General features: G+C 42.4%; 2 protein-coding genes across 2 annotated transcripts in view; both read left to right on the top strand.

Annotated features, from left to right (window-relative positions):
- Positions 1-2,539, top strand: part of CUBN (cubilin) — a gene marked incomplete at its 5' end in the record, with an annotated part of 141,510 nt that extends 138,971 nt beyond the window's left edge. The window contains 2 exons of the mRNA XM_084215400.1: positions 1,805-2,040; positions 2,424-2,539. Of these exons, the coding sequence (XP_084071526.1) occupies positions 1,805-2,040; positions 2,424-2,531 (344 nt within the window). The 3' untranslated portion in view covers positions 2,532-2,539. The remainder of the gene's footprint in view (positions 1-1,804; positions 2,041-2,423) is intronic.
- A 5,951-nt stretch (positions 2,540-8,490) lies between these two features.
- RSU1 (Ras suppressor protein 1) overlaps positions 8,491-13,219 on the top strand; it is a 102,110-nt gene continuing 97,381 nt past the window's right edge. Inside the window, exons 1-2 of the mRNA XM_084211534.1 lie at positions 8,491-8,621; positions 8,916-9,026. Of these exons, the coding sequence (XP_084067660.1) occupies positions 8,918-9,026 (109 nt within the window). The 5' untranslated portion in view covers positions 8,491-8,621; positions 8,916-8,917. The remainder of the gene's footprint in view (positions 8,622-8,915; positions 9,027-13,219) is intronic.

Below are 13,219 nucleotides of genomic sequence, written 5' to 3'. Positions count from 1 at the left end.
GTAGCCACAAAATAATTCTACACAGAAGGAAAATGCAGCAATGTGGAATTCAGCTCTTTATGGATCCTTCCTCATCACTACTTTATACCTTCCCTAGAGCCCACAGTTCACCCTATTCAGTCACCAGAGAGAGGTAGTTGCTCCTCAAGGCCACTGGGGCGAGATTCATTTTACAAGATGGAACCAATTCCCTCTCCTAATGTTGACTTTAGAAACCTCAGATGATGTCGTCCCCTTAAGATAAAGATCTCCTTCTTTCAGTGAGAGGCTGCAAAATGTCAGGAACATCTGCCTTGGGATCCACAGAGGGGTGGTGCTGGTGGTGACTCAGCTAGCTCCAGTAGTCCATTTGTGATATCCCCGAGGAGCTAGGCATGGCTAAGCCTGAAAAAGACAGGAAGCTGCCCTAAGAAAATAAACTACCTATAAGGCTGTGTAGTGACTATATCATGGACACATTCATGAATGGCTTATAAACGGCAGTGAACAGCTGAGTAATAGTTTTTCATGACACTGAGTTACTAGAGGTAGGAAAGCTCGTGGCCACATGAGAAGTACTGCAGAATAACCATACAGTACTGAGTGACCCAGTGATGGAAAGGCAGAGAAATCTCAGTGTAGGAAAGTGTCAATAAAGAATGTGGTCAAAAAAAAGATAATCCTAACTTTACTTACAAAAATATGGGCAGTGAGTTGACTTTCAGTAGTCAACATCAAGATCTTAGGGGTAAAATAGTTTCATGAAAACAAAAGTTTACTAAGAGTCAAATAGACTGGCATAATGATAGAAATTGTTGGGAAAGGAAGAGAAAATAAATAGACAGCCACTGTATAAATCCATAGTTTACACAAATATTGAATGATGTGCACAGTTCTGGTCTCTTCCTCTTATGAAAAAATCAGGATTAACAAAGGGCTTTACATTAAAAGTGGCTTCTGTATGAGGTATGCTGAGACTTTTTAATCTGGTTAAGAAACTACTGAATTCTATAAAATTGAGTGATATTGGATTATAAATAGTGATCCACTGTTCTTTGACTTTTCCCATAGAAGAACTAGCAGTCATCATATAAAGCCAGGAGCTCATAGGCTCATAACAAACTAGACAAACCAGTTCTTGATAGAGTATGCAGTTAAGCTGTGGAGCCCCTTCCCATAGCATGCTACAAATTTACATGGATTCAAGGGCTACCCACACAAGTTCATCAGTTAAACATTATTAAGGGGAAAGGTGCCATCTCTGGGAGCTGTAAGCTGAAAATTCTTGGAGACTGTGAGGGTAACCTGGATGATGGCCTGCACATTCTTCCTCTATAAACTTGCATTTTTCCTTAGTCATCCACTCCTGCCCACTGTTGAAGACTGAATTTTGCTATAAATGGACTTTGATTGACTTAATATGCCTAATTTCTCTGAGTTTTTCTATCCCATGAGGATTCACTACTTTTCTTGCCAAAGAACAGGCACAGCAAATTCACCTCCAGTTGAGTAGCTGCGAAATGAACTGACTAAGGCAGAGACTTAAAACTTCAGTTCCTGTTTCAAAGAATTTGGGAGGGGGACGCTGTTGGTTTTAATATTTAGTGATGGTCTAACGCCCATTGCAAATACTTAGGCTGTTAAAGCTAAAAGCTAGAGCTTCAGTTTTATTTCTTATTAATGTTCCTAGCCACGTTAGTTGTCCTATCTCACACTCTCTCAGGTTTTCAGCACTGTTACTGACTAGTACAGTACTAATGTAGCACATCATGTATTGCCTTGTGAAACGAAGCCTTCCAGGCCAATTAACAGCATCTGCTTCCAGGATGCGGCGGAACATTATACGGCACCAGTGGCTCCTTTGCCAGCCCCAGCTACCCGGCGACTTACCCCAACAACACTGACTGCGAGTGGGCCATTACCGCACCCCAGGGACGAATTGTCACAGTGAACTTTGATTTCATCAGCATCGATGACCCAGGGGACTGCAGCAGCAACTATCTGATCCTCTACAACGGGCCAGATGCCAGCCATGCGCCCGCCGGGCCCTACTGCGGAACGGTGCGTACTGCCCTCCCTCCATGACCACAGCAGTGGTCAAAAGGAGTTTTTACTGTTTCATGTACAAGGCCATTTCCCTAATTCTGACATGAATTCCACACAGATGAGTGGAAGTGAAGGCAAAAGGCGTGTGTGGTGCCTTAGAAGCCTTCCAACTCAGACCGTACAGTGACATCTAGTGGGAGGCATCAAACAAGCTTGCTCCATACTTCGTTGTATTTGTGTTTTAAATATTTGCAATATCCTGAGGGAGAAACGCAACAGTAACTAGAACAGTTACTGAGATCACTGTCAATCTATGATCCAATTTGTACCTCAGTTCTAACTTTCAAAGGATCTTGATGTTCTATAAGGCTTTTAATTTTTCTTGTCTTTCATTTTAGGATACAAACATCGCTCCATTTACTGCTACATCTCATCAAGTCTATATAAAATTTCATGCTGAATATGTGACTCTACCATCAGGATTCCAGTTAAGCTGGACAAGCTAAGACATTGCTTATGAGAAATAGATTGCCATTGCTTGCTATACTGAAAAGACTTTACATGAAAAAGGAGGCTTGAAGTCCAGTGATGACAATTGCAACTCAAGTCAGGCCTTTTAAAAGTTACTGTAAATGTAGCTCTTATGAATTTGGAATTCTGTCAAAAAAACCCTTGATCCCCCATTGTGCTGAAAATAAACTATTACCTACGCAAGTGGGAAAAGCAGGTTTTGCTACATGCTTTTATATTCTTCTACATAATATCAAAATTGTACAATTAATGCTATAAAAATTTAATTACACATGAAATTGATGAGAGGACATAACACATGAAGCTGTCTTTAGTTTGTTCCCTAGAGTTATGTGGTTTTGCCCCAAGCATTTCTGAAAACATCAGCTTAAGTTTATTTAAATTACCTAAAATCAGAAATTGCTAAAAAACTAATCTAGATAACTGTGCTGAAGAACTTTCAGTAATAGCGGGCATATAAGAACCCAGCTGAAATCAGTACCTGAGCCTTCACTGAAGTTTAACACAGCAAGGACATGATGTGGTTTTAAATCTTAACCAGATTAAGAAGTAATTTCTGGATCAGAGCCCTATGTTCAATACATACAGATATCTGTGGTTATACTTATTGGTTATATTTTTAAGCTTCAAAGTCTACTTTACAACTGAATATAAAAAGCTTCTGAGGCTTTCAGTAACTTATGTCACCCTTCTAGTCAACTTTAGGCAACCTCCTAGACATTTATGAAACAGCTATAACTTCAGAATGGGGCAGACATAAAAATATCACTTGACCTTTGACTACAATTAGTTTTTCCCTTCCCCAGGCTAACACACATCATACATAAAGATGTTGTTGACAGGGTGGACAGAGGACACTGATTACCACCATGAAGCATTTTTTGTCACAATCCAGAATAAATGACCAATTCATTTCCTGAATGTCAGCTGTGATGGACAGGCAAGAGAAATTTGCACTGCAGAAAAGGAACAGGGGCCTTATCAGAACTTTCATTTCATAACTATTACAAAGAGTCACTTACAGTGAAAGCAATTCCTTAATGTGATTATTCAAGCAATTAATTATGAAAAGGTATTAAAGTGTAAGTGGCAGTTTTAAAAAAAGCTAGGAACTCTTTGAAGATTGCCTAGTGAATGCCAAAAAAAGCCATAATTCCACAAACATACAAAACTTTATAACAGCTGAGCAGGTATTCTGGTTAAGATAAAATGTAGAAAAAACAAAGCAGACAAAAGGGACAAGCTATAAAATATGACCCAAAATCCTTGGGTGACAGCTTAGAAAAAGAGAAACCTGTGAAGTCCCACTGGCAAACAGAATGAGATGCAAGCCAGCATTTTATAACTGTCCATGGACTAAGAAAAACTGAGCCTATGTACAGGCTGCTAACATGCCAAAGTATAATATGGAAAAATCAGAAATATCTGTATTTGGATGAAATTGTGAGGCAGCTGTGTCCTACTGAGCTGCTAGCAAAACAGAAACTTCCTCTAATAAGGAAAGACATAAAAGACCATATAATCAAATTAAATATTTTCAGATTAGTAGTCCAGAAAACTCTTACTGAGAGTCAAGTCAAACTGACGCTGTACTTGCAGTCAAAGGATGATGAAATCTTTGTCCATAGTGTTTATTAAAACTCCCCACATAGGATAGCAAGCAGTAAAGAAACATCTGAAATGTCTGAAGATAAAGCCACAAAATAAATTCTCTAGGCAGCGATGTGTAAGAGACTCCAAGTACAATCAAGCATGGATTGAGTGGTTTGCCTGCAGAGGTAAGGAGGACTGCATCTCTCCCCTGTGGAACGCCCCATCACAGGCTTCATGAATGTCCATTGGGGCTCTGACCTTCTAAGAATCACCATGGATTTGGTGCAGTTGGTGCAGCACTTCTGCAGCTGGAAGAGAATCTCCTCAAGATCTGGATCACTTGCTGTCACTTGCTGCTAGGTGGCTGGACATGGAAACACCAGATTTTAGGCAAGAATCAGCTTGCAAAAATGTTGTCATTTTCTGCACTTCACCAGCCCAGAGCACAGCTCAGCTGGAAGCCACACATGGAAGGATATGTCCCTCCAAACAGCTCTGTGCCACTGCAGGCAGTGTTCTGTGGTATGTTCATTGCTCCTCTAGAAGTGGATCAGCCCTGTCAGAAATGAGTTCTCAGGTTAAACATTGGCCTTTTTACAGGTGTGACAGAGCATAAACTGACAAACAGAAACCTGTATGTGGTTTTAATGAATGAAGGTAATTAGTGGATTGTGGAGGCTAGAGTCAGCACCACATCACACAGTTTAAGGACACCAAGTTGCCCAAGGACACAGCAGGCACTGAGGCTGGTCTCCTGCTGAGCTAGGGACAGGTACAGAGATGTGCTCTGGTGACCTGGTGGCCATGTGCTGAAGCCACTCTGGTAACACAACCTTTGCCCTTAAGATCTCAAGGGGAACTCCAGCTAAAAAGGTGAGTTTGCTGAAATCTATACTTCAGAAAGACTGCTTTCACAAAGAGAAAAAACATGTTTTACTTTAAAGCAAGTAAATGCTTTTGGACATTTTTTATATGATAAATATTTGCTGTTGGCAAGATCTGTCACATCATAAAATTTTATAAAATCATTGAAATTCTGCAGAAAAAAAATAAAGAGCACTATGAATGAGAAGAAGAGAATCTTTTAAGGTTTTTTCTTAAACCTTAAACTGACTAATGCTTGATGCATCTTTAAATGTTAGATATACTCAATACCTATGCATAATTTTATTTACGAATGAGCAAAATGCAGAGAATTTGTGCTCATGAAGACTGTTGAATGAAGCTGCTGGTACAAGGTTGAATTGATCCAGCCCAACTGACTCTCTCCAAAAATAGTCAAAGTCTAAAATTAAATTATCAAACCCATTCTTTAAAAAAACAAAGGAACAAAGTAACCCACTGCTGTCCTCTAACATTTTATATGAGGAACCACAACAAAAATACTGCAGAAGTATTAAAGTGGAGGTCCTTAGAGGAGAGAGCTGATGCTAAGCCATGTTTCTGTCTTGGAAGGTAAGGAGCAATTTAAAACACTTGCTTTAAAATGAGCGCACAGCAAACACAAACAAGCAGAACCAAACAGATAATCTGGAAATAATTATTCCCTGAAACTCCTATGTGCTTTTGCAGTGTACAATTCAAAAGACAAAATCTGTACTTAATAAGAAATATAGCTTCATCTTAAAACACTGCCATGAAAACCATTGCTTTTATGTCTGTGCACATTGCTATTTTATACTGTCATTGTTGTGAATGCTGCATGTCTGTTTTGTATAATAACTGCATGCCTACAACCTCCCTCTGTCAATGACAAAGCAGATAATGAAAGTGCAGGTTTCACCTTCTAGAGCCTGCATGTTTTATTTTACATGTAAAGCTTCTTCTGCATGCTACTACAGATGTTTATTCTTATACAAAAGTAATTTTATGAGGCAGTTATATATGAATTGTAAGCCCTCCAAATACTAGGATTTGAAGAATAAGCACTAAAATGTCTGTAACAACATTTTTAATTGCCCTTCCCACATGGCAGGACTGTTCTTTATAAATGAGAAATAATACCACTGTGAGATATTCTTACAATTATAGTTACTTAAGTAAAGGAGACAGAAAATAGAGAGCTAAAATGCTAGAAGTAATGGTACTGGTTAGTTTAAAAGAATAGCTAATTTTAGTTAAATTTACAAAGCAATTTTGACTGAAAAATGGTTTTCAATTGGTTCATTAAGCAAAGGAGGAGGTGTTTCAATTTCCCATAATAACACAGGATATGTGTCCTAGGCACCAGAATTAACATATTTGGTGTAATTATTTTTTGTCCACTGCTGAACTGAAACTGCAGAATTATTCTGCAGTCCTAATTAAAACAAAATTCAATAAAAATTCATGGGATCGACTATATTATTCCCAATACCAAACAACTGGATTACTAATGAATAAATGTTTAAAATATTTATTAAATGATAATAAAAATAGAGGCCAAATTCTAGGAGGTTTTTTTTTTTACAACAATCGGAAAAATAAATATAGCATGCCGGTTTATCACACTTAGTGAATGTAAAGCTGATGAATGAATTTGTAGCAGCAGTGCCCAGCACTACACAACTGGTTTTGCAGGGGTGTGCTGCTGTTGCATCCTTTTGATGACACACCATCCCTGCATTAATGTTGCATTAATGGTGCTCATTATCATAGCTTTTCTTGGAGGGAGAAAACAGGGATAAAAATAGAATAATAATGTAAAACGTCATTTCCTTGGTTAGTAGAAGTACCTAGGACAGAAAAAAGGGAGGCATCAGAGCTACTCATTCCCTTGGTGACCCCCAGCACAGTGAGAGGAACCAGCAGGAGGCAGGTTCAGCCATCGCTGCCCAGGCAGAGCAGCCTGGAAGCACCAAAGAAGTTGCAAGGGCAACTTCTGCCTCCTCTGACCACCAGAGGGGAAACTGCAGCTCTGCCACACAGTCATGGCCATACATCTACTCACATCTGCTTTAGCCTGCAGGCCTAAGGACAGAAGGCATATGCCAGCAATGAATTCAGGCATCTGCTCTACAAACATTTAGGCCAAATGATGGATTTAGAAAAGATCTGACAGATAGCAAAGATATTTCATAGTTGTTTCATAAGCAAAAAATCAGTAACTAGAAGGTACAGCAAGACCTAAATTGGAAAAGTCTCCACTGTGAGCTCAAGCACTGTATGTGTGGGGAGGGCTCTACTGGCCAGACCCCAGGAACAGGCTGGCCAGCCTCTAGCTGGGGGTAGAGAGGGAGCCAAGTATTTCTGGGGCCAAAGGGGTTTTGGAATGACTGCACGTACTGGGAAGAGGAGGGGGCCATAAGAGAGGGAAGAATGGGTGACTGCAGTGACACAGACCCTCTGCAGGAAATGGCTCTTCACGACTGCTGAAGGGACAATCTGAAAAATCAGTTTTCATGATCAAGGACCTTTGGACAGGTATTGTGTATTTTCTTTCCCACTCCTTCTGAGACAATTATGTGCTTGATGAGGCACTGAGAAACTTTAAAAGGAAGGCTTGACAGCAACTCCCCTTTGCCAATATCCCTGACTGGGGTATGGATTTATGCTCAGACAAAAGGTTTGCTCAAGCAGGACTGAAAGAAGGTCACATAGAAGCTGTGAATGATAGATGAACTCTTTATGCAACAACAGGATAATGAAATTAGGATAGTGATAACTCCTGGATAACACTCCAGTTAGGAATAAACATGCTACAATCCTGCAGTCCAGTATTAAATCCTTACATTCCTAAAAAGGGAAAAGTTGAAGTTGTGCCTCCAGAAGTTTTTTATGCAATGGCTTAGGCAAACGCTCATCGTCTTGGTTTCTGTGGATACCATTTTTAGGCTACTAAGTAACACCATGGAGTACATAAGCAAAATTCAAAGCTGTGCTTCTCAGTGGGAAGCCTGTCCTTAGGAAACTTAATAGATTTAGTCATTAATTGTTCTAAGCTTCCGATTCTGTTGAATGACAGTAAGCAGGAGGACCTTAACCCCTATGAAAGAGGTTACATGCATAACTACATTACATAGAATACATCTATTCTATACATAACTACAGTCTGGGCAGTAAGGCTGTAACTCAAGCGCCATGGCTTGTCGGGACCAGTTACAAGTGCTCAGAACGTGGACCCAGCCCTGTGACTGGTTTTGCTGTTAGAGCTGACTGGAAAACCTATGAAAGCACCTGAAGAAATGGAAACCGCTGGTTAAATGCACCGGGGTGTTTCTTGGCGTGGGTTCTTTTGGCGATAACGCGTTTCGTCTCCGGCAGCCGGCCCAGAGTCCCGGCCCGGCCCCTCAGGGCCGCTCGCGCCCCCGCCGGTCAGTGCGGGCGGGGCTGCGCTGCGCCTGCGCGCGGGGGCGAGGCGGGGCGGCGCGCACGGGATCCGCCGGGGCCCGCCCGCCGTCCCGCCGTGGGATCCGCCCGCTCTGTCCCGCCGCTTCCTATCGTGTCCCGCCGCTTCCTATCGTGTCCCGCTGCTTCCCGCCGAGCCCCGCGCGGTGAGTGCCCCTCGGGCAGGGCCGGGCTGAGCCTGTCTGTCCCCCCGCCCGGGGCGGGAGTGCGGCCGGCATCCCGGGCAGTGCTCTGCTGGCATGGGCGGGCGCGGTGGACGGGGCGGGACGGGACGGGACGGGACGGGACGGGCCCCCGGCGGCGCTGGGCAGGGGGTTCTCTGCTCTCGGGCGCTCGGGGCCGGGGCAGTCCCGGCGCTGTCCCGGCTGGGGGAGATGCATGTCCACTCGACGGGTTTCCTCCGCCGCCCGGCTCACGGTGTCCGTTTCTGCCCCGCCTAGACATGTCCAAGTCCCTGAAGAAGATCGTGGAGGAGAGCAGGGAGAAGAACCAGCCCGAGGTGGACATGTGCGACCGCGGCATCTCCAGCATGCTGGACGTGCCCGGCCTGTGTAGGTACCGGCGGCGGCGGGCGGGCGCAGCGCGGAAACTTCCTTATTTGTCCCGGGCGAGCGGGGCCGGCCCTGGGCGTGGGGGGTCCGCGCCACCCCGCCCCGGCGCCGAGTCCGAGACTCTCCGGTGCGGGGGAGGCCTTTGGGCACGGGGGGCTTGGGGAGCGATCCGTGGGCTGAGCGGAACGCCCGCGCCAGGCTGCCGGCAGCACCGCCGGGAGCCGTGCGTGTGTGTGACCAAGGGAGCCCCGCACAGGGGCTCAGCGTTCCCTGTCGCACTGCTGGGCGTTCTGGCACTTGGCTGATGAGGAGACTTGCCCTCTTCTCCGTTCTGCTACTGAAACACAAACACCAGCCAAGCAGCATCTCCACTGGGTTTTGATAGGGATAGGGTGACATCCGCCTGCAACTACGGGCGAGTGGTGTCTGAAGGAGAGGGCAGTAATACTGTATCACAGATACAGCAACATCATGCTTTGGATATTACACGATTGCCCATGTTTGCTGAACCATGGCAGGGTGCTGCTGTTGGCATGGTGTGTTTGCTGTAGTTAAATTCGCAGTAAATACAGCCTACCAATAGCAACATGCTGTTATGGTTCTGGAGAACATATAGAGCCCTTTCTAAAGTGCACACGATGTTATGACATAGCCAATTGCTCAGGGAGTTAAAGTTGTGACTGTCTGTAGTGTGCCACAACCTGAAATTTTTCTGAATGCAAAATCCAGTGAAGGGGAAAAAAGCAAAATCTCAACCAACCAATGTACTTAAAATTCTTGACTGTATCCTGGTTTAGCTCTTTACTGTGTTTGTTAAATTTGAAAGCAGCCAGTAGCAAATGTACATAACTCTTCTCACAAGATAGATAGGAGCTCAGGGAAAAGTATGGCTCACTACCAACTCGCCATTATCTGCAGAGATGGGAGCACATCAAGATGTCTTCAATCACATCAGTAAAGAATGAAGTCTTGAGTACAGTTTTGCAGAACTAGGTTCTGTACTTAAGTCTTCATTCTATACCACTGTTTTCTTGCTTCTGGGTAGCACATGGGACTTTGGGAAGATGTTGTTGTAAGGGCCGTAAATGTGAACTCACATTAAACAGAAAGTTTCTCTGCATTTCTATAGGATGAGCAGTTATTTGAGACAAAGTGGTGTTTAGCTCACATTAATTACAGATCAATTTTGAGAACTATACTCAGATCTGTCAGGTATATGGAGCATCAATAGAGTACTGTTGCTTTTGTTAAGTAGACTTTGTGCCTGCTATCAACACTAGACACATAATTAACTAACTAGATTTGATCTTTCAAGCATGGAAAAATGATAATGTTGAAGCACATTGATAATCCTAAAAAAAAGAGGCTTTTCTTGCACAGCGACTCTTTGGGGTTTGTTGCTCAGGCAGGGCCAGGGAGCAGAGTGGGGCACTGTGGTCCCCAGATGCTTCCTGATACCAGGCTGCTAATTAAGCATCTGAAATGTCACTGGCAGGGAGCTCCCTACATGAAGTATAGACTTGTGGTACCCTAGTTAGACTGTATCAGAGGAGTCTCTGTGCAGATACTCTTGGTGCATGTTGTGTGACTTGATCTAGCATAGGGATCAGGGGCCTTCTTCAGTTTGAGATGAAAGTTAGGGAAGGGAGAAGTGATGACTGGTTTCTGTTAAATTAATGGCTTTTTCAGTTATTATGTTCACTGACAGACCACATAAGTTGGTTTCCGTTTTTTATTTTTACGATGGAGGTATTTGCCTTTTGGAGAGGGAATGCCTCTCACCAAGTTAAAAGTAATGAATAGGTATTACTTCTGAATTTTTAGTAAAGGGTTGAGGAAGTGTTAAACTTTTTTTTCAAACCCCTGTCATCTGACTCCAAATGGATGGTCTCTTCTAATGGAGATTGGATGTTTTGGTTTTCTCTGGCTCTCCGAACAGGCATGTAAGCTAAAGGAGACTGACCTGCTCCCTTTCCTTCTCTGTGTGTTGCATACCTTTCCAGGGCAGTGTTAAAGCTTGCCTTTTCAGCTATTTTAATTTTTTCCTTCCATAAAGTAAAGATCTCTGTGAAAAGCAATCATCACTATTCATGCTCAGTGACTCTTCTTGCGCAGCATTTTGTCTTTAAGGAGGGCCACTAGTAGGTGTTGAGAGTTAAGTTTAGATAATGATTGTAGGGAACATTTTTGGCTATTTGAGTTTTGTAGCCTGAATTACTGTGTTTGGTAGCCCCTGATCAGCATTTTGACTCACGGAATTATTTAGTGGTTGTGAATGCCCCTACCAGAGCTGCCAAGTACCCCTTAAAGGTAAACTGCTCCCTCTAGTCCTAAATCTTCAGGAAAGGACCAAGCCTCGTCTCACTGCACATTTGAGTACTTGCTGCAGAGTGGTTGATAAGCTTGTATTTAACCTTTCTTAACTTAATTCACATAGGGTTGATAGAGGCACAAGGATTTGGAAGCGGCATGTAGCATCTGTTCAGTGTGGCAGTCCTTTGGTCCTTTTCCTTAGGTGTCACTCTGTTCTTGCCATATGTGCTTAGGAAAAGAAAAAACAACAAAAAAGTAAGTGATAGAGAAGACTGGTGTCATGTGGGGGCAAAGAAGAGCAAAGGGAATATATGCCTTGTCTTGGATACTATTCTCTTCTGGCTTCTCTTTCCAGTATAGTGAATGGCTTCCTGCAGTACAGGGCAGTCACTCATACTTTCTTTTGCATTCCACCCTCTGCAGTACCTATGGGAGAGACAAAGCAGACAAAACTTGTTTCTGTTAAATACCAGTTTCTCTTTGCAATTAAGAATGAAATACTTCTATCTGGAAGGAGCTTGGCAACCTTTACAGCTCTTCCCACTTTCATGTTTAGCAAAGAAAAAAAGCATGGTTACCAGCTTATATACAACGTGGTGTTCAGATTCATGAAAAAAGGTTAAGAAGTCCCTGAAGCACTTCTAATGTCATTAGAAGTAGAGTTCTATTTTTAGCATATTCCCTGAATCCAGGGACTTCCATGTTTTCTCCTAATGACTTAAAATACAAACTAGAATTGTGTTACACACCTTCAGAGCATCTGAATTTTTGATGCTTTCAGAACTGTAATATGAGAACCCTCTTTCTGACATGTTCTGTAGAAAAGAGATTTCATTTGTGACAAAAAATACCCCTTGATCTAAGTGTTCTCTGTTCTTCAGCTTGTCATGCAAATACCATGTGACACAGTTTTAAGTGTTAAAGACTTTTTTTATTATTCCAGCAAAATGATAAAACAAGAGTTACACCATTTGTGTACACATCTCTACTATTGTTGTGCATCCTCCATACATAAATAGTGTAAAAAATGTCTTGTCCCATGGAAGTGTTCTATTGTGTTGGTTTGGGTGTTTTGCCTTCATATTGTGAAGTAAATAGATTATATTTGTTTATAAGCACCCACTATGGGCAGATAATGGTAGAGAGCATTAATAGACATCCTGTAGGCTGGGCAAGCAGGTTCAACCAACTCCAGTGAGAAGGGAGTAATGTTCTCTTTCCTCTAGCCTAGCAAAGGATAGGGCATTTATTGATAGGACTTTAAACAGCCATCAGCAACTATGATTGTTCTTAGAGTATGGACCAGTCTCATTTATATGTCTTCTAAGCAGTTGATATGGAGGAGGAGGTACAAGTAAAGAAATTATTTTGCCCAAATAACTTGCGACATCTGCTCTGTTGTCAGGGAAGGAATATTGGATGCAATCCTATTTATGTGTTAATTTGTTCTCATTATCATTCCATCTGTAAGCTATTCATATTTTGCATAAAGTACAGAGTTGTGTGACTAGAATTCTTTATCAGAAAGTTAGTGTTGATAAAATTGTTCATTCCTAAAATAATGAAAGCACAGAAGATGGAGAGGCAGGCTACTTGTAACAATACTGTAATGCTCATCCTGCATTAACTTCCTCCAGTGGGACAGGCAGTGTCTTATCTTAGCTCAGCAAAGTCCCTGGGGTCTTCCTGTTTTGTGTGGGGGGGTTTTTTTTCCTAATTTTTTTTTTTTTTACTTTGGTTTGGTTGTTTGGTCAGGTTGGTCATTTAGGGGTTTTTTGAGTTGGTTTCTTTTTTGGTGTGTTTTTTGTTTTGGCTTTTTTTTTTTTTCTGTTGATGGGCAGGGCTTTTATTTGTTTTATATTTTCCTTAATAGTTAGGTT

The sequence above is a fragment of the Fringilla coelebs genome, assembly GCF_963513975.1.
Source record: "Fringilla coelebs genome assembly, chromosome: 1".
NCBI lineage: Eukaryota > Metazoa > Chordata > Aves > Passeriformes > Fringillidae > Fringilla > Fringilla coelebs.
This window is presented reverse-complemented; position numbering and strand designations above follow the sequence as displayed.